Here is a 22414-nt window from a genome sequence, read left to right as displayed (position 1 = left end):
GCATGTTTTCTGCAACGAATAAGCTTCAATCTCTAAAATAAATACAGTACTTGATCGACAATGACAGATAAAGAATGAAAGTTTACCGGGTATCAAAGTTAACTGAGGAACCCAGTTTGTCCGTAAATACTGATTTTATTTTCAGTCCAAGCGGATACAAATTTAATGAGTAAGGTAAACACTTGCGCTACATTCAATGTTCCAGCAGCGGATACATATGGTGACGGTTATGTTTTCATTTTGAAATCTGATTTTGATATTCTATGTTATATTGTAGAAGAAGCTACGTCCCTGTAGGCGAAAGCTCGATTGCTAGAGCACGCTGTTTTTGTCATGACAGCTCAATATTACTATGTACGCTGGTCCTAATAATTTTCACATCAGTCATTACCAATAACATTTTGATACCATCATCTTCATATATCACTACCACAATAATTATTATCACAATCATCGTCATCGTCACTACCACCATCGTCAACATTACCCTCAATCAATATTGTTTTATCTTTATCACTTTTATCATATTATTATATCACCCTTAGTATCATCATCGTCATCATCATCATTATCATCATCATCATAATGTATTATCAGCATTACATACATATACATAATACACAAGGTATCAAACATAGTTTATGTATCTGTCTCATTCTTTTTATTTTATTCTGAGACAGATAAACTGTATTTGAATTCTTATTTATGGTTTATACTTACATATCACTTTTAAAACAACATGTTTGTCTTAGAAATACATTTTACCTAGACAATAAGCGTATTTTAGCTGGGGTTCCGTTGTGAAATCATCATTATTTTAATAATCATATTATCATTTCCATTCTTATCAAATCATCTTCACCGTCATCATCATCATTATCGTCATTATAATCTTTCGTTTTTAGGCTCTTTAAATAACTTAAATTTTATTATCGAGAACTGGTTTCTACAAATATAGAGGCCTATATAATAGGCCTAAATATACATTTAACAATTAAAGTCTAGCATAGACTATTAATTTATTATACATTAAATTCAAATAACTAGGCGTCTTCGATAGATATTGATTATTACTTTTGGCGGTTTAGACTTATGATAAACCAGAAAATAATAACCAAAAGCGAGACAAGCGAAAGGACAGAAGTCCGTCAATTATTCAAAAGATCGGAAATGTCGGGTGACAGCGACTCCCTAGAGATAGTAGTGTTTGTCAGAAAAATACGTTTTCAATAGAATGGATACAATACACCAGGAATCATTGAGAAGAACCATCTATGTCAGAGCAGAGAATATATCTTATTATTAAAACGTTACTTAGACTCCTGGCGGATGTAATCAAAATAATTATAGATGGAACCTCATAGACAGGAGTAATTGCTTAACTAACTCTACACTTTTTTAAAGCTTACACAGCTAAACGATTGTACTTATTTAGTTGGTATCTGTCACTTCATAGCTGTAATATTTAAAAAGTCACTGCTTGTATTAATATCTATTTTTAGAGAGTTCTAAGTTGTGCTTTACAATTTAATGAAGTTATTCTAAATTGCATATTTAATATAGTTTATGAAAAGCAGATAAACTCGAATAGGATCGTTTTTGTTTACTTAATTAAAATAGAAAATTGATTATGACAAGTAAATTGCAGCTTTAATTTACAATACATTTGATGTTAGATAACGATATGAACGTAGAATTTGTACCAGACACAACGGAGATGGTTTGTAACATTGTTATTAACGAATAGTACATTTGAATTCTGTAAAAGTGAGTTTTTATGAAAGCCGACTCACTCATTGAACTTATTACGACTGTATGAGTATTTTTCAAATGTTAAATATGTATTTAGTATACTAAAAAACGTTTACTAGTACTGTTTACTATTTACCATTATTCATAATGGTACATACTCCATCTGTAAGTATGGAATGGAAGCATTATTGCTCATTTGTAATTGACTCAATGACTTTGTCATTGAATCATATTGGATAATACATTCTTATTATAGAAAGATAATGATTGTTTTGTTAAAAAATCTCTTTGTTTCCAATTGTTTTGAACCTAAGGCCTTTCCTTTGCCGTAGCCCCCTGATTATTTCCTTAATTTATTGCTCAATTCAGTATGGGGAACCTCTCAACCAGTGATATAGAAAGATTGTTCTTTGTTTTATATGGGCTATCAACTATTTGATATTTTGATATAATACAAAATTATATATACACACACACCCCACCCCCTCACACATACCCACACACACATATAAGGCCCTGTCTCTTATACACATCTAGATGTGTATAAGAGACAGTATATATATAGTATGAAGTGAAGATACACCAAAATGGGTACTAAAATATTTTGGAGTTGTTGAATTTGCTGTTATGATATGCAGCGTTTGTTATAACAATATAACTACCATACTTTCAACACAAACAATAAATCATACAAGAATATTGCTAATATGAAAGATCATACTGTATCCTGTTTTTACCACTTGATTGCCAATACTTCATGCGCTCGAGTTTACTCAAAGATGTGTTTTCATCGTTAACATCAACATAAACACAAGTTCATGGCTACTTATTTTTTAGAACGTTTTATTTTCCTTCTCGGCGGGAAGTCGAGGATGTGTTTAAGTGAGGATGGAGGATATTCAAGCGCCTGGGAATTCTCAAACCGTTGATAGATGGGAAGACTATCCGATTTATGAAGCTCTTACCAACTGACCAATACTACTAATTATGCCTATGCATGTAGGTCATTTACTTTTCACAATTATTTCAACTACTACTGTAGTTCTATTCGTTGTGTTATTTGTCATTTCTTCTATGCCTTTATGTTGTAAAACAGGTCCGATAATACTAATGAATATTTTATGGTTCTTCCGAAAACGATAGCTTTATATTAGTATTAGAATTAATATTCGTTGTATTATCAATAGTAAAAGTAATATTATAGAGTATTTTTACATTAATATTATTAACAGTAGTATTAGTATCGTAATTATAATAATTATATCGTTGATATTATTTATTATTATTATTAGTTCAACATAATTATGTTAGTATAATTACCATCACATTGAGTAACAAAATCAAATTATCATTATTAGACATACGCTTGCTTATGAATCCTAGCTTGATTTCCATAAAATCGCTACAATGTCGCTACTGTATTCTCAGTTCAATCCTTGTACTGCGAAGCAATCCCCAACGCAATCGGTAAGAGTCCGCGATTCGACCGACCAATCAACATCACCGAACGCTGTCGGGGATAGCGTGTAGCGGTTGTATGGAAAAAAAAGCTTAAATCTTCTTAATGAGTACAGGCACATGTTAAGGCACACATTAAGGACACCACATACCGGTATATACCATACACATACAAACCAACATGCAGACAATACACATTAGTTTATTATTTATGTATAATGAATGAGACTTTCAGCGCTCAAACTTCAAAAGCATAAACATATCATTAAAAGAAAGCATAGAATAGAGCATAACTACAATAATATTTTTAAAAGACATTATTAAAACATATAACTATATTTGAATACAACACCCACGCCCACTCCCACACACAACAATACGACTTTATAGCTACTCCCACACTTTGCGATTTATATACAGTAGGCATATTATGTACATAGTACATGACTTCCGCCGTTAAGTGGATGTGTAATGCTAATTTTCATCTAATTCACGTTATTTTCTCAATACTGTTTAGAATACATGTCTAAGTTTTCTAAGATCATGTCTAAGATGTTGTTTAGTTGTGGAGGAAATTATTGAAACTTAATTTTAATTAGATACTTTCATCGTGCTACATAAGTATGGAAAAAAAACATTTATAAAACTAGGTCCGTACAATTATGATTCAGGAAGATTAGTATAGGCCTACTGTTTCCCTTATATATTACGTTATCCGGTGCTTGCTTGATCACGTACATTGTAGCCTGGTACGGTTTACAGTTTTTTGTTTTTTGTTTTTCCTTTTAGGATGAGTGGCTATCGTTACACCAGTCTCTAACCAACTCGTAATTTTGATTGGGTATTAATTGTATTATGGATGTTTTTATGGCAATAACATCCAAACAAATTTAGAAATAGTTTAAAACTTTTAAACAATAAATGTAGAAATGTATTTGTATGGAATTATTCTATATTCATTTATTGATTGTAAATATTATACTAATCAGCAACAATGTTGATCTAATAATTATACTGTACATTTAAACAAATTATTTACTTACTTAAGCCTACTCAGCTCAGTGTAATAAAATTAGAATGAGTAACTTTTTTCCCTGAAAAGATATAAGGGTCATAATACCGTTCATTATTATTAGCCTCCCCAAAAAAGCGTTTGCCTATGTTCTTGTTCATGTTGTCGTTTTCGTCGTCGCTGTCGTAATTGTCGCCGCCGTTGTTGTCATTGTCGCTGCAATTGTTGGTCATTTGTTTGTTACCACGACAGCTAAAGTTTTGAAAGTCCGACTGTTTTGAAACTTGGTATAATGCAAGTGGTAATACAAAGACGGAACTCATTGTTTTTGGTATGTGCGTGAGTATGCTAATGGACCTTTCCACTAAGCTCCGCCCCTTGGATTTTGTTGCTAAGGTCCCACAAGACGGCAGTGTTAAAACATACGCGAACACGTGCGTTTGTGGGACAACACGTGTGTTTGTAAGACGCGCGCGTATTCCTAACGCTGTTCTGATTAGTCAGTTGTCAAGTATGATTGACACTCCGGAAAGGTCTATTGATATTTCATTAATCAGCTGACTTAGGCTAGTTACCGCGATAACTAAAGTTTGGTAAGTCTGATTGGTTTCAAACTTGGAAGAATGGAAGATGGTAAGGCCTAATAAGAAGACGGAGCCTATTGTCTTTGGTATATGTGAATATGGTAATTGCTCATTAATTTTGCATAATTAATATCACTAATCAGGTACTTTATGCTTGTTACCATGATAAATAATGTTTGGTAAGTCTGATTGGTTTCAAACTTTGCACAATGCAAGATAATAGTAAGAATACGGAGCCTTGCTTTTGTTACATGTTTGAATATGCTAATTGTTCATTTGCATAATTAATATTTTACTAATCAGGTAATTTAGGCTAGTTACCATGATAACTGAAGATAGGTAGACCGATTGGGTTAAAACTTGGCAGAAAGCAAGATGGTAATAAAAAGATCGACCTTTGATTTTGAAATGTGTGTAGATATGCTAATTGCTCATTTGCACAATTAATATTTCACTAATCAGGAAATGTATGCTAATTGCCTTCACGATTCCCCTAAAATTAGGTGAAATTGTAATATTTGTACTTGATGTTGTCGTTGTCGCTGTTGTAGTAAATTGTTTGCTACCACGATAGCTAAAGTTTGGTAAGTCGGATTGGTTTCAAAATCATACTTATCAATTCTAAGAGACAAATCACAACGCGAAGGAGCATTTGTAGTTCTCTTTGCATATATCCTTAAATCTGCTGACATTTTAAAAATCTAACATCAATTTTAATCATCAAAAGCAATTGTATTATTTACTTTCGTTTTGGTCACTGTACAATTCTGTTTGAATACAAGTTAAGTCTAATTGACGTTAAGAAAGTTTATTTTAAAAGTGAAACTATGTAGGCCTACTTTTCATTGGAACTTTTTATTAACGATACGTTATGTTAATCATATCTCTCTAATTGTTATCGGTATATAGCTCCTGGGCCCTGTTTTATAGATCTAAAAATAAAAGTTAAGCGTGGTCACTTCTTTGCGCCCCTAATTGGGATGATAGGAATGACGAAGGATTTTTTAATAAAAAAAAAACCACTAAAATGCATTAGCAACAACTAAATGAATGAATTTGCATGAAGGTGCAAATTGAGATAGATGTTATCCAACGCGTGATCTCTGAAAACAGATACGTCTACACCTTCAGAATATGGGAAATGTGAAGAGGAAGTCTGCATCAGAAGTTGATGATCAGGTCACTAAGTTCGGTGAAAACATGTTTAGAAGACGAACTCTACGTCTTTGCTCTAAGTTCATCACACAGGTGAATGCGGGTATATCTGAACTAAACTGCCAGTCAAACCTGTCATATGCTAAGTCGTAGGTAGGCTTTTCTACACAGACGCATTCTAGATCAATCCAACCACCGGAATGAATATCTCTGGATGTTCAAACTCAACACTGCATCCTGATGGTGACATTTGATTATCACGTGAGCACATGGAATAACCTGTTTATAGTAGGCCTAAAACTATAAGTATAGCGAATTATAAATATTATTTCACAGAGAGTACGGTAGCTTAATTAAATAGAATGACACAGAGACTTATTGCAGTTACTTATCTGCAAAGAAGAAATGATGATGGGTCTCTTTTTTCAAATTATTACATACCGTAAATGCTCGAATAAGCACCGCGGCGCGCTTATGACATTTTTTGATGCTTCAGTGAGCGGTGCTTACATTGGAGAGCGGCGCTTACTCGAGAGCGGCGATTATAAAATATGCCCGTTCATCGCATGTACCTATCTCACGTATTCCCGTAGTTCAGTAGCTTATCTTAGGTCCTACGTCATCATAAATAAGCGTTCACAAAGAAATGCTTGTCTTCATTGTGTTATTTATTTATTTATTTTAACACTGTATACATTGTATTTGAAACTCTGTTTCTCAAAGTGTTAGGGTAAATATTCTTCGAGAGCGGTGCTTATTCGAGCATTTACGATAATTACACTGTTGATATTGTAATAACAGTGTGTATTAAGACTATAATTTGTAGTGGTAATGTTGGTGTATAATATCAATAATAATAATAATAATAATAATAATAATAATAATAATAATAATAATTGATCCTGTATAGGCATACACTAATATTAATATTAAATAATAATAATAATAATAATAATAATAATAATAATAATTGGTCCTGCATAGGCATACACTGTAGGCCTATGTTAATTATTCTAAGGTTAGCTAAGATAGTATCGCAGTGTAGAAGACGTCGAAGTGTATGATAATGATGTTTAAAAGGGGATATATTTATTAATATCTTCGATGTGTCACAGAATAAACGAATATATTATGCTGTACCATTTCCTCTTCTTAAAGTTGACATATTCGTATTCCATGCTATCCGGATAATCTAGCTTAATTAAAATAACCGCAAAATTCATAATAAGAAACCTAGAAATCGCTGTGTTGTTATGTGTTTATAGAAGGCTACATTAGACATACAGCCTTGGCTATGCATCTTAAAGCGACACAAATTACTCAGAATTGGCCTTCTGTTAAAAAACAAATTAATTTACTAATTACCGAGCCATCAATTTGGTCGGATTCACTAGTGTTGATCTACAATATTTTTAAAGTCAATAGAATTATGAACATAGGCCTCGTGACCCTGGTATTCCTTATTTTCAGAAACTACAATAATATTCGTTGAATCCATCTAGCCAATCAAAGTAGAACCAGGAATACGCACCTGTTTATCAAACACGCGTGTTTACGTTTGCGTACGTCTGCGCTGTCGTTTTGTGGGATCTTTTTAGCAACAGTATCCAAGGAGAGGAGGTTAGTGGAAGGGTCCATTAAATTGGCAAGTAGTATCCTACTGGTATGTGTATAGATGAGGTCGTGCTTATTATGTCCCCCTTCAGGAAAATGTTCTCTCATAAAGTCAATGAACTATCTTTTCCTCGGATCTTTATATTAGTTTTGAATAATGTAGATGTTTGGGAAGTGATGGACCTGCGACTCAAGAATATTTGAAACCTAAATCTTTACAATGTTTTAATGAAAATTTCAGGCTCAAAATTCTACGTTTTTTTTTTGACTGTTTTGACACCGATAGTATATGTTTTTAGAATGAAACAAACAAATAATAGTTTTGTCAGCAAGTCTATCCGTCTATATTATGCCTATGTGTTTTAAATACAAGATTGACTGTTGTGTAGTGAACTGGTGTTGCGCCAATTTTAGATTTTATGGCAAATTGCCATTTTGTATATGAGTGCATTTTTATAATCAAATGAGGGGATTTTTTCGTTTGCATCGTTACAGTGTTTATTTCGGTTGTTGAACCACTATAACCTTACCATAGGCCTATTGTAATAGGCTAATGGTTATGCCACGGAGGAAGAAAATTTTCTTCCTCCATGGTTATGCTTTTCAATTTATGAATGGGGCACTATAATAACGCTCGGAAAGTATCCTTAATTTTATAAAAGAAAATACATCGGTGGGACAGCGGTTTAAAAATAGGCTAAATGTCAGAGTGGCATACGAGTAATTAATCGGAACTAATCGCAGTTTAAAAGGTTGTTTAACTATACATTCAATGCTAATACGGCCGGCCCAGAAATTATGCTGCTTGTTTACCATTGATTGTGGGTGTTTACTGTTTGTACAAAAAGAAAAATAGGCCAGAGATAAACAACTAAAATGGAAAATTGCTTTGATCTATCAACACTTGTCAAACGAGGAAGGAAGCAAAGTGAAATATAACATATGGCTAAATTATGGCATCGAAAGTCTATTACAGTTTCTTTCGGACACACCCTAGAAATCATTGATAATATGCCGAATACGTTATTGTAGATAATGAGCAATGTTCTGCAACTTACTGTGTTAAAAAAAATTGGCATTTGATATTAACGTATTAGGAAATAGAACGAATATACTGTATTGGTCAAAATAATGTAGTAAATTGCAACTATCAGTGCATTGACAATCAAACATAAGTAGGCCTATTTGGCATACCAGCTACATTGGCCTATCCTGGTAGAAACGTGTGACGCAGCGTGTAAATCTTTAACTTTCAATGGGAAGTTCGGGGTTCGAGACCGATGCTAGTCACACTGCGTGTGTCATTGGTTTCGAACTTTATCAGCATTTGCCTCTCTTCACAAAGACTTATAAATTTATCCCTGGTAGGAGAATTCGGAATGAAATCAGTAGTGCTAATTACACAAATAACTAGGAATAAGTAGCGAAAGAGGTTGTACGTTGTGTATCATTGGTTCTATATCCAATGACAAAATGCCTACACAAACTGGTATAGACAGAAATTTTATTATCAACTTAAATTGGATATCAGTGCAGTTGAATATGCAGTTATTATTAGAATTAGTTGCTCTTAGGACCCCTCCCCATCCCCCCCCCAAAAAAAAACAGAAGATGTAGGCCTATTATAATACAATAAACTACTAGTAATGTTCAAGTAGTAGCAATTTAGTTTTGAACTGGATAGTATGCCAGGCAGTTAGGCTTATAATGTCAGGGGAGGTCGTTTCTTGTCCTGACAAATCTGGCAGATATGGAGTACTTAGATGAGTCAGCCATGGAGTTTAAGTTCTTAAACGAAAGAAGTTCGGGTGACAGATATTCCCAATTAAAATACCAGATTATTTTAGCAAAAAAATAAAGAAAATAGTAAATTCATAATGAAAAAAAGACATATTTTAATGTGTCTAGGCTCAGTGGAATGGTGGGAGCTTTACGTGAGCAATTGATATCCCGGTCTATGGGTAAATGAGTTCCTTACCGCCAATCACTGGGGTATCTAAGATGTACGGTACGTGGGGGCTTGCCGCAAACAAAAAAGTCTTCTATGCGCTTCCACTGGAAATGTATTTATCCACTGGAAATTATTACAACCAGGTTGTTTAAAATCACCTCATATCACATTATTTTTCTATCTACTCCCCTCACTTAATCGAGCTCCCACATAACTTTCGTCCCATCCCCAATGCCAATATCCTAGATACCACTGTCAACAATCTAAAGTAACAGTACACATACAACTTAATTTTTTTTAAACGCGATCTTTCATCTATCATTATCTACCTACCTCACTTACTTTACCTATTGAGGAAGTCTTCTTTCACCGTGCTCCGTAAAATATCCATCATCACTGGTCCCAATACCTAAAATATGTATCCTTCCTGATATCAACGTCCTATGTAAGTAGGTTATTTCAGGAAATTTTTAGTTTTAATGATTGGTGCATCAGGAATTTTTTGACAGTTTTTATAACCTGTCTTAAAAGATATGTCAGTGACTCGTTGCAAGATCTTATGACTACTTTAAAAGTGTAGCTTCAATTGCGTGTTCGTCTTTTCTTTTTCAAGCAAATGGAAATATGCTAATACAAATATATTGTTAATAATTAAAATAATGATAATTATAGTCTATATAATAATTACGCTTATTTCAAAGCCTGGAAAACCGAGGGCCTTAATAAACATCTGGGATTCGAAACCTACCTGTCTGAAAAACTGTAACAACATAGATCATTAAAGTCTTGATCGCTCAAATGAATATCAATCTATATTTCAGATTAAATGTGGGGAAAACAATGACTTTTACTGACGTTTTTCACTGGACCACGTGTGTTTTTTGCGGTTTTATATGGAACGCACAAAAGAGCACCATTCAAAGTACAGTTTTGCTGTTTTATATAGAACGCCAAACAGGCAACTTTCAGACACAGTCGATTTTCAAGCACACTCGATTTTCAGGCACAGTTGGTTAACAAAGTCGATTTTCGTCAAGCACAGTCGAATTTCGGATTCTCAATATGCTACAATAAAACTTTGCTTTAACTTCCCCATCTGACCAAAATGAAAAATATTGTAGGCCTACCTATTACAAATCATGTTAATTTTATTTTTAGTGCAAACTAAAACGTATTTAAAGGAAAACGATAGAAAGAATACAAGATATTTCTTCATACCAATTAACACTACATTACAGCTGTTTCATCTCATTTTAGTGGCTCTAAATATTGTTATGTTATGAAAAATAATATATGAAACTCTTGCAATCTTAGTGGTCATATTGTTCTTTTTATCGAAACTAATCGCAAACTTCACATACTAGAGTGTAAGCGAGCGAAGGAAGAAGAAGGGGTCACTAGAAGAAAAAATAAAGTTTTTATCAACAATAACACAACAATTATAATATCTTAACAAAATAGTGTACAGTACATTTTTTGGAAGTCTAGAAATTAATACATTTTCTAAACTTGCAATTCAACTACAATGTTGTTTGTATTCCTACAAGTCATCAACCACTAAAACAAGAAACGAAACAACGATAAAGGCCAGTAGGTCAAACCTATAACTAATTTTTCTGATTTCTGGGCATACTGGCCATGTCAAACTGTGACAGCCTACTAGAAATCGCGTGTCAAATAGTGTTTCGGATCAAAAGCAAGCTTTAGATTGAAATATAACATAGCGTAATTTCGTAAAAAGTATAACTACAGGCAAATTATAATAAAATAATGTGATAGGTACAATTTCTGCTATCAAGTTAAACCAGGTTTTCCACATTCTTCATCTTAATTATCATTGGGCTAACAGGCCCACTTCTAAAGTATGTTATTTTTGTTCATTTCGTTCTTAATGTTGTATTTGCCGTCTTTGAAGAGGAGCGACAGGGCCGGATTCATAAAGGTGTGTATGCCGTCCCTTGACCATTTTATGTATTATTAACTTTGATTTATTTTTTTTTATCTCTTTGTTTATAAAATCGAATGAAGGTTGAATAATTAAAAAATTAAAAAATGAAATGAATACGTTATAGAAATAGCATTACAATCATTTCAGGACTGAACCACAATGCTTTTGTCAATCAGTAGAGTATACTAATGCAATATTAAATATGAAAAAATCAAATTGATTCCACATGGTAAATTAACTAATAAACAGAAGAAGGAAGAGCATTGGTTATGAAAGAATTAATAGTAATAAACATGGCTCCTTATAAATGAATAATATTCCCGACAACAATATTGTAGTTACTATGTAAATCATATTCTGAATGAGTCAGATGTCGGCAAAACTGTTTGTTCAAAGTCGATGACAAATCCCGGGATTTTTTTTTCCAAGTAGGAAGTTTTTGGGCCTAGTAATTAAGACCACTTAATGTCACACGGATTATTTTGAAATCTCCATTAGTTCAATAAAATACTTAGTAAAACCCTATAAGTGTCATAGTATTTTCAATAATTTTGTTTATTATGATGATATTGCGAAAATATTTGAAATTATTTATTTCCAATAATATGATTTAAAAGATCTAAAGTTTGGTAATTACAGCAATCAGTTTTGACGCTATGCAACAGTTACTTTGTTTAAATAATGACAGCAAAGGAGAACAGCATGGTACCGGTAGTATAATCAGCCAAACTTGATTAGTGGGCCTAACATAGTACGTTAGGTCTTCTTGACCTGCGTTTCCCCTGTTGTTTTTTCTCTGGCTATTAGGATCTGGACAGCTGGCTCAGAATACTTGAAGTAAACTTAGTTAACCAGAGGCCATAGTACTCTACACCTTATCCTTTTACGTTTTGAAATATTTCACCGATTATTTAACGCTAAATGCTTGCCCATGCAAATAAGTTATACTTACTGATAGACATTGTTGGCAGAGAAAAAATAAAAACATATTGTAAGGATCCACGCTAATTCTTATTTATGAAATTTCATCTTTGCAACAAGGAATGCTAAATGGAGCGTAAGACAGGCGACACAACTGATTATACATTTATAGCATTTAAACAAATATTCCTGGACGGATGATAATCAAGCTTTTAAGCATAATATTAAATTATCCGCTTGATCTGCCTTTTAATGCCGAAATTGTTTACTGGAATGGTCGATTCATTGATTATAATGATGATCATGATGATTTTTGTTGGAGATTTTAAGGGATTTTATTTTCGGACCCCTCCTTGTGGTTCTGAGCGACCTCGACGAAACTCACCAAAGCTTGGTTTCCATACAATCGCAACACACTATCGCCGCCAACTTTCGGTGTGATGCAGATTGATCGTTCGAATCGGGGAGCTTTTCCGATTGCGTCGGGGCTGCTACGATTGCACTGAAAAAAACTGTAGCGACAGTGCAGCGATTTTAAGGAACAAGGCTTTACGCTTCTAGGGGATCATAACCCCCTCCACCAACTGAGATAAAGATAATATTAATAATGGTGATAATGACGACGACGACGATGATAATGATGATGATGATGATGATTATGATGAGTACGATGATGATGATGATGATGATGATGAGACTGATGATGGTCTTTATTTAATGATCCTTATCTTACATTAAGATAAGCAACACAAGAAATGAATCTCTAAAATTTAATCAAACCTATGTAGAATTAAAATACAAGTAAAAACAATATTAAAAATATAATGAAGAAATTGATAAATATTAAAATAATGAAATGAAAAACAATAAACATAATTAGTGATTGTATTTCACACCTGTGTTATTGTTTTTTTTTTTTTCGTTTCTAAACGTCATTGCCACAGTGCTAACAGTTTTGGTTCGACACCGGGCAGGAATGTCATGATAATTACTACATTGAGTTCAGCTCTCTTACGTCGACAAGTTAAAAATACAAGACCATAAGTTTGTATTAATTGACCTGTGGTGAACCATTACACTTTTGAATATAAATTAAACTTCCGACAGTTTTATTGAGCGACATACAAATGTAGCACCTGTAAGTACATTTTAGGCTGCGATATAAATTAAACTTCCGACAGTTTTATTGAGCGACATACAAATGTAGCACCTGTAAGTACATTTTAGGCTGCGTTATACATGTTGGTGATGATCAAAAGATATCCAATCCACGTATGCTTCAATATATATATACATTAAGTAAGCAGAACAGAAAGAACATTCTTCACAAGGTGACTACTTTGAAGCATATATTTTATTTAAAAAACCAAATTTTCGGGAGCGCCTGCTCCCCTCTTCAGGGTTACAATTGATATCTATTGCAGTAGTTCGTCAGACACGTGAAAAAGTAAAAAAAAAAAGCTTTTTAATTTCAAATTTATCAAAATAAACATCATATGTTCAAACTTCGGCTTGTGAAAATCATACAGAATTGACTATATTATTTATTATATTTTTCTTTTCTTAATTACTTCAATAACAAACTACAAATTTGTTTCTCCTTCCTGGTCATGGTTAGCATAAATTTAGACCCAAGGATCTATTAAGGACATTGTAGGTCAATTATTGATGTGCTACCGTAAATTACGTAAGATTAATATTTTATATTAATTTCATTTTGTAAATGTATACTCTCTATCGACCGAACGATTCCCCGCTCCTACTTCTTAATCGGACTGACTCGGCCCATGCTAAAAGGCATTTCCCTAGGCCTACATAATAAAATTGCAAATGCTATAATTAAATTAATTGCCTTCCATAATAGGTCAACTATTAACTTGCTACTAATTTGTAAGATTCATCATCACAATTATCTTCATTAATATCCCTATCACCATTAAATCGTTCGAGCTCACGCTGGTTATCTGTGTGTAGGCTGTCACCACCATTATTTTAACCGTCGTTGTGTGTGTGTGTTTTTTTTTTAATATAGCTAGGAAATTTATGTTTCCAGTTGTTTTATGAGTATGTCGACCACTTTTACTTCAACTGCTTCATAATAATGATGAAGTATGACACTTTTTGATTTTTTTTTTTTTACAGAGATTACCGGTATTATTCTATACTATACATATTGTCTAAATAGTTTTCATGTTGAGGAATTCATTTATCTCGAATTACTCAATTATAGCTAACGATTAAATAATGGTTTACGTTATTGTAAGTATATGAGCTAAAAATGTTTTAAAAATAGGACTATTCACATCGTAATAATTAATAATGGATATACAATTTAAATTGGCATTTATATGTGAGACGTTTTTAGACGTGTTTACATGATATTTTTGATTGATTTTCAATATTTTAAATGCGCTTGATCGGCGAAATGCACCGTATAAAGTAGACTTTAAAATATACAGTTAGGTATAAGGAGCTAATAACCCCTAACAGTAGATAGAAGTATTTATATTGTTTATAGTACGTCATTTGCAATTGAAAATTAGGACGTAAAAATATATCCATAACAAATTATGCTTTTTGCATAAATTGTTAAAATTACTTTTACTCAGTTTAAAGTCTGTTATTTAACTGTTTTTCTGTTTAATGATTCATTAACATAACAGTGTTTGCCACTATTTAGAAAGTGTTCATCTAAATAATTGATTGAGTGATATATGTTTTCGCATATGAATTGATGTTAAGAGGTCATCCAGTGTGTCGTTTTATTTTTCCAGCAGCGTGGGTTCCATATGATTCTTGGTGTTATGCTTTGCTGCTTCCAGACACGTCGACGTTGTTGTTTTAGCAATGTTCCGGCTTATTGTCCAATCCGATTTAAAAGATACATGGTCGAACAATAATTTAATTCCATAATGAGCCTGTTCAATATGTCTGTAGGCCTAACTAAGTAGAACAGACTGGAAATGTGGATATAATTCGTTAAGCTTTCCTTTTAGAGACAACTGTAATAAACATTAGTTCGAACATTTACATCATAACAATTTGACTACTCAAAGCTAGCACGGCACCCACTTGTTTCACTGCGGTTGATCATTAGGATACTTAAGATACTTCGGATGAATTTAATAATTATTGCATAATTGAAACCTGACTATACTCGATTGTCATAATTATGACCGGCTATCTGTTAGGTGAGAAGAAATGTGAGCCGTATTTATCATAATAAAAACAAATAAAACGGTAGCACCTTGTTTTGACTAACGATTTTTATTTTAGGAAGCTTTCGCTAGTTCAAGGTAGCTTTTCGTGTGCATGATAAGAAAATATCGGGGTTTTTTTTGCACCGAGCGCTCGTCTTACTTGTTGTCTGGATTTTTCCTCTGGTGCGTGTTTTGGCGCAACAGTTATTTGTGCAGCTTAGCAAGCGAGTTCATCCTTAACACACAGCTAACAAGAAGACAGCCATCTTGTCAGGCAGTCTCAGGTGTTTTCCGATCCCTACCCTCCCACCACCCACAGTTTGAATATTTGGAGTTCGGCCGCCAACCACATAGGGTGTGCCTGTTTTGGGGCATACCTGTATAACTATAACTATAGTCATGTCTCATTCGCATTTTCCGGCCACCTTTGTCGTGTGCCAATAATTACGCCAAACACTGTTTTACTCCCTCCATCTTTCCCGGATTCTGGCTTAGGGTTTCACAGTAGAAGCTCGAGGGCAAAAATACATAGGAACAACAATCCAGTCAAGATAAAGCAAAAAAAAAAATTCGTTAGTCAAAACACGGTGATACCCGTTTATGTGTTTTTATCTGTTAGGTGGCCATCTCATTTAGGACGTGTATGTATCATAGACTTGCTTGAGGATTTTATCGTCATTTATTACATTTAACAGCACAATGCATTTTCAAGTCAGCAGTCAAAACACGGTGCTACCCGTTTTATTTGTTTTCATCTATTAGGCGCCCATCTCATTTAGGACGTGTATGTATAGGCTCACTTGTGGATTTTATCATCATTTATTACGTTTAAGAGAACAATGAATTTTCATGTCAGCAGTGCCAAACCCATAAAGCTTTGCCCACACTATCAAATTTGATATGACAAATAAATGTCACTTGGTATGACAATAATTATTTGGGTGTAATATGACATCATAATGCCCATGCACGAATTTGTTACCGTATATAAAGTGTGATTGTGTGAGCTTATGTCAGCTTTACTATCCGGACTACTCTACTCTTATTAAGATGTGGTTGGTAATATATACGTATTGATAATATATATATATATATATATATATATATAATATATATATATATATAATATTATATAAATACATATATTGTATGTGTTGGTGGGGTGTGTGTATGTGTACGCGTGTATGTGTATATTGCTATTGCTATATAATAAGAAAAAGTTGTATATTTCTGAAGCAAAATTAGCACTCTTAAAAACATTTAAAAACTAAAATTAATGTTTTTTTTACCTAATTCTCTAGCTTTGAATAGTAAAAATGTGATTTTCCCCTTAATGCCAACTTCTCACCTCCATTTTAGGTGCTCTTCCTATTTGGCCCTGAGATTTAATCACATTTATCATAAAAATTAATCGTTTGTTAAGTAACTGCTTTATTATTTTGATTGGTCGTTGTGTCAATTATTTTGGGTAGGCCTATTTCTACTAAAAATGAACATAATAGGGTTCTATTATAATCATTGTAAAATTACATCTAGTATTTAGAATGTAAATAGTAGGCATATCGATCCCTTTGAAAATAAGAGTTGATTTGTCTTTCTGTATACTGTTTTATGATATTAAACAAAACAAATAAAATTAAACACAACATGTTTTCAAATAGTCAAATAATATACAAATATTAAAATGGTAGACATATCTTTATTTAATATAGCTTACAAAAACCAACATAATCTAAATTTGTGTTCATAATTTTAACAAAATTATTTATACATAAGAAGACATATTCTATTTACATTTATGTATCGATATCTACATCTCTGCAATTACATGATAATATTAATAATAGTAATGCGACATTTATATTGCGCATATTGCAATAATCTGCCTTTATGCGCTTACATCATTACCCACTGGCCCCGGTCACTGGATCAAACATCTATGGAACATATCCTGGGCTCCACGTAGATGAAGTCCGTTGCCCAAGGACACAAGCAACTTGCAAAGTGGGTTTCGAACTCAAGATTGAGAGCCCGTGCCACAACTGTTGCGCCAAACGCTTCTACAAATAGATCAACTAATTAGATCATTTGTTGATAATGCATACAACATTAAACATTTTTTTGAATTCACAAGGCACTTAACATAACACCCTCATTCTCTATGTAAGCATGTAAGCACAATATTTGATGCAAAATAGAAAGTAAGAAAAGCGTGACCCAACCGCGGGGTTAGTTGGCTGTGTTCATCACCTCGTATATTTCGATTATGACGTATGTTGAACAAATTAAACGTTATCTTTGAATTCGAGAGGTGATTTTATTTTTTACCGACAGTTTACATAGGCTTCTCGATTTTTCCTTTTAGATTCATAGAGATAATTTAATGAAAATTTGATAAAATCAATTTCTTACATACTAGTTTCGATTATGATTATTTTGTACCTGGCTACACGTGTGCTCAAACTGATAAACACGAGTATAATTTAACTTGATAGTATTTTATATTAAAATAAAAACACTTAAAATTCTGAAAACAAAAGAAAACAATTATGGTCGTGTTTCTAAAATCGTTAATCATATCACATTTAGAAGAGAACGCTTGAAAAAGACGATTTTGCTTAGTTAAGCGAACCCTCTGGTATTGTTTGTTTATCATCAAAGTAGATAAATATTTTGGGAAATATGATGTATTGATATAGCTAATATAGCTCATAATATTGATCAGACACGACACCCAAAGCACGAGTGTGTCTAGGTAGGTTAAAACAACATAAAATAACGTGTCTTCTCGAGAACACAAGTAGCCAGCATCCACCTTCAATTCAAATTTAGAAATGCACAACTTATACATTTTTATTGTATATTCCTATATAGTATAGTACTTGTTTTTGTTTAACTGTGATCATTACACACCTGATGCTATATTGCCGTATTTTAGGTTTATTGTGTTTATGGTCCTTGTTCATTACATACGGCATCCATCTACAACTTGTATCTTTTATATATTATTATAATATACTAGGCCTATTCGCAAGCTTGTATTAACAGATGCTTTAACGTAGGCCTAATCGAAACTGCCAAATGTTGTTGATGCTGCTGCATATGCCGATGCCCTTGATTTAATCATTACTAAAAGTTTACAGAATTAATTTTTGAGAACATTGAAGTAATGAAAAGGGGAGAAAAACTTAACTAAAGAAAATCAGAATTAGAAATGCCTTTTCATGTAGTACTGATGAACAAAACACATAATTTGGTCTACCCACAGCGACACACATTTTATGGTAGTTATAAATCATTCTTTAATCCATCCTGCGGATAAATAATACAGCAGAAATTATAATAAATAGAAACATCTGCGATTGTCCATAGTTGAAACACGTGTCCGCTGCACGTCCGATATCTACATGTTTACTACTTAATCACATAGTGTGTGGGATATAGTATGACAAAATTAATAGATCAAAATGTTTCCGCTTGTTTTGTCCTGCAAGTTGTGCGGTTCTATTATATTGATCAATATCCCAACTTCGTCACGTCCCAGCAGAAATACATACTGTTTCCATAAGGGTTCGTCACATGTCTTTGTATCGCATGTTACACGTATGTTAACACATTTTAGGAATGTGTTGATAGCATTATAAGTTTCATCAGTGTCATGAACTCGTTCTGCATATCTACGTTGTTGTGTTTGTTGCATTTTTTTTATTCGACGATCGTTTTTCCATTATCATTGTGATTTAGGCCTATTTCATTATTCAAATTGTAATGAATTGCAATAATCTTCATGGTCATGTAGTGAACTATGTTTACTATACGCTGTTTTACACTCTTCGTTGTTGTTTCAAAACAGATACATCGTACCTGTCTCCATTAATTAATTACTTCAAGCAATAACATATTTATTCTATGCTTATAAATGTTACTGGCAAAAATATACATCCTCTTACACGATTAGTTCCCTCCTAGTGTTGGGTCATCAACAGTCGTTTGCTTGCCTTTCGCCTGAATGTCTTCGTTGAAATATTTGCAATTCACGTTATGCTTCATATCCGCTGTTTTATCACGAGCTTCTTGGCATTTTATCGTTATGCAATCAACTTTTTAGAAATTCTTATTCACATACTGTAGAAGGTATATTAAGCATAATTGCTAATGCTTACGAATATCTCGTTACGTATGATTACAATTTCATCTTCCTGTAATTTGTGTTTGTGGTGTTTGTCTTGATAATGATTTCCCAACGACGGATGATTCGCGTTCAACCTGAAATTTTGTGCATACGACAGCATCCCTTGATTGACTAGAATCATTCGCCATGGGATGATGTAACCGCGTCTGTAATTCTGAGTTTTCAGGTGCTGGCTTTTCGACTTCAGTTATTTGATTCGATTTATAGGTACATAATGATTTATCTACATATTTCATTCGATTGCTTCTCTGTTTATAGTTCGTGTAATTTTCGGCAATTGGTGGCAGCCTATTGTTATGAGCCGTCAATGTCAACTGAGGCGCACTAACAAGTTGTGCCATTTTCACAACCTCACTGTGAGGTCGAAATGTAGACATAGGTACGGATGATGATACTGATTTTTTGTTGAATGGGAGGGGCGGTGGCGGAGGAGGTGGCGGTGTATGCCTTGTGTTAGGAACAAGATAACCACTTTCTTCATCGTTTGGTGTAAAGTCTCCAATGCATGCATATTCTCTTTCTTCCAGTGGGTCTGGATCAAATGTGTATAAATTATGAGTAGAGCGCATATGGTCAGAGTGAGTAAGTTCTTTTTGTAAAGGAGTCAGTTCATAATCAACATTCTTTAATTTCGTTTGCGCGTTTAGTTTTTCTTCCGCCTGTTTTAGTCGTAACGAACGATTCAGTAAACATCCAACAACGATAGCAATAATTAAAATTATAAATAGTGCACTTGTACATGCACTAATGAGATAAAAGAAGAAATCCTGTCTGTACAGTAACTCCTCGATAGGCAATGAATCTGAAAGAATAAACTTAGTACTAGCTTTGGTACTCAAACCAGAAGGGGTGTCAACAAAACATGTAACTTCAGTTCCATTATAAGCGCCCCGAGATTTCAAGATGACGAGAGTACGGTTATTATCCCGAAGATCAAACACACCTGGAGTTTTAGTGATCAACTGATCTCCTAAAGTCCAGTAGTATTGTTTCACGTGCGGTACTGCTTCACCTTTACATGAAAAGCTAGCCGCCATACCGATACGAGCTGGTTGAAACTGCTGGTGCACAACCGCTACTGGGGGAATACGTAGTGGCATTAATTGACACGAGCGTGGCTTATCAAGTGCTTTTGACCGTCCAATGCAAGTAAACACCATACCATTATCCTTTGGCTTTAAAGTAAACGTGTGGGCATAGCGACCAACCTTTGAAATACTTGGCTTACCATCATGTCGCTGCCATTCTAGACGAGTCGGAGGATCTCCTCCTAGAGAAATACAGGCTATTGTTACCTCCTGCCCCACAGATAGTTCCCCGGGAGGATCTGTTACACATTTTGGAAAGTCTTTACTAGGTGGTACAAGAACAGTTAATTTAGCCTGTCTTGGTGGTAATGGTGTAGTTCCAATGTATGCACAAAGAAATGTCTTCTCGTCTGATTTAGATACATTTTTTATCTGCAAGTGAAATTCCCCTGCAGAACTATTACCAACTATAGCGTACCTAGCTCGAATATTAGGGTCTAGTTTCTCCCTTATCGAGTTCCCGATGCTCAGGTACTGACCGTCAAGGAGTACAATCCAGTAAACTTTTCCGTTATGCGTAGAGTTTATAGCACAATGCAATGTAACTGTTTTGCCTATCAGTACCGTTTCATTGCGGGGTTCAATCCTCCAGAAAGTGGCGGTTGTCAGAGTACAATAAGCTAAGATCGCCACAACAACAACTGTATTCGTTCGAGTCATACTGCCGAATGAATTGTGTATAGAACTACTGTCCTCGAGACAACTCTAAAATAATACGTCATCTAAGTTCAACAACAGCCCCTTCCGAGGTCGCATTCCCTCAACCATGTTCAATCGTCTGCGTGATCGGTGACTGAGAGTTGACAATTAGGAACGGATTTTGTGAACTACGACTTGAACTAGATTAATTAAAGCAATTCACTTTTCTTTAAGAAAATGAGAATTAACACAATAAGAAAACATGTATTTTTAAATAATAATAATAATAATAATAATAACAGAATAGCTTATGTTGCTGATATTTGTGAATGTTTAAATTTAAAACTCTTTAAAGAGTCAATACAGGAAGTGAAATCTTTCACCCTTAATTATTTTCCAGGAAACTTCAAATATATTTCAGTGATTGGGCTTCTCATATTGAAGGTTTTTGCTACGATTTAACACTTAAACAGTTAAGTTTCAACTATGAGATAGAATGTGCCCAATATTGAAAATAAACTATAATATTTAACCATCAAACATCTAATCAGAAGTTTCCATTTTTAGGGATCAAGGATTTCTATAATAATTATTATTCATTTATTTTTATATAAAATTTATACATTGTTAAAATGTTTTTATACTTGGTAGCTTTTAATTTTTGATAAATGACTGTAAGCCCATAAAGGATAAACTAACACTATCATTATTCACAACGATTGTTATCGTCTGAAAACAATCATTATTCTTATTGTTATTATAATATTAATTTTCAACATTAATAGCAACATACAATCGTAACAACAAGGGGAAAGATGACTCATGATGAATGTTGCTTGTGGGAAAATTTGCCAATTGTACCGTAATACTAGTACAAATTCCAATTTAGGACTAACTGGT

General features: G+C 33.6%; 1 protein-coding gene across 1 annotated transcript; it reads right to left on the bottom strand.

Moving 5' to 3' along the window:
- Positions 1-17286: 17286 nt before the first annotated feature.
- LOC117120868 lies at positions 17287-21603 on the bottom strand. Its single transcript, XM_033265963.1, has one exon. The coding sequence runs from the start codon at positions 21533-21535 to the stop codon at positions 19787-19789; it is 1749 nt and encodes a 582-aa protein (XP_033121854.1). The 5' UTR covers positions 21536-21603; the 3' UTR covers positions 17287-19786.
- Between the last annotated feature and the right edge of the window lie 811 nt (positions 21604-22414).

This window comes from Anneissia japonica, unplaced genomic scaffold (assembly GCF_011630105.1).
Source record: "Anneissia japonica isolate Jap-2015-1 unplaced genomic scaffold, ASM1163010v1 scaffold287965_len1858130_cov191, whole genome shotgun sequence".
Taxonomy (NCBI): domain Eukaryota; kingdom Metazoa; phylum Echinodermata; class Crinoidea; order Comatulida; family Comatulidae; genus Anneissia; species Anneissia japonica.
The sequence above is the reverse complement of the archived record's forward strand: the minus strand, read 5'-3'. Positions and strand labels throughout refer to the sequence as shown.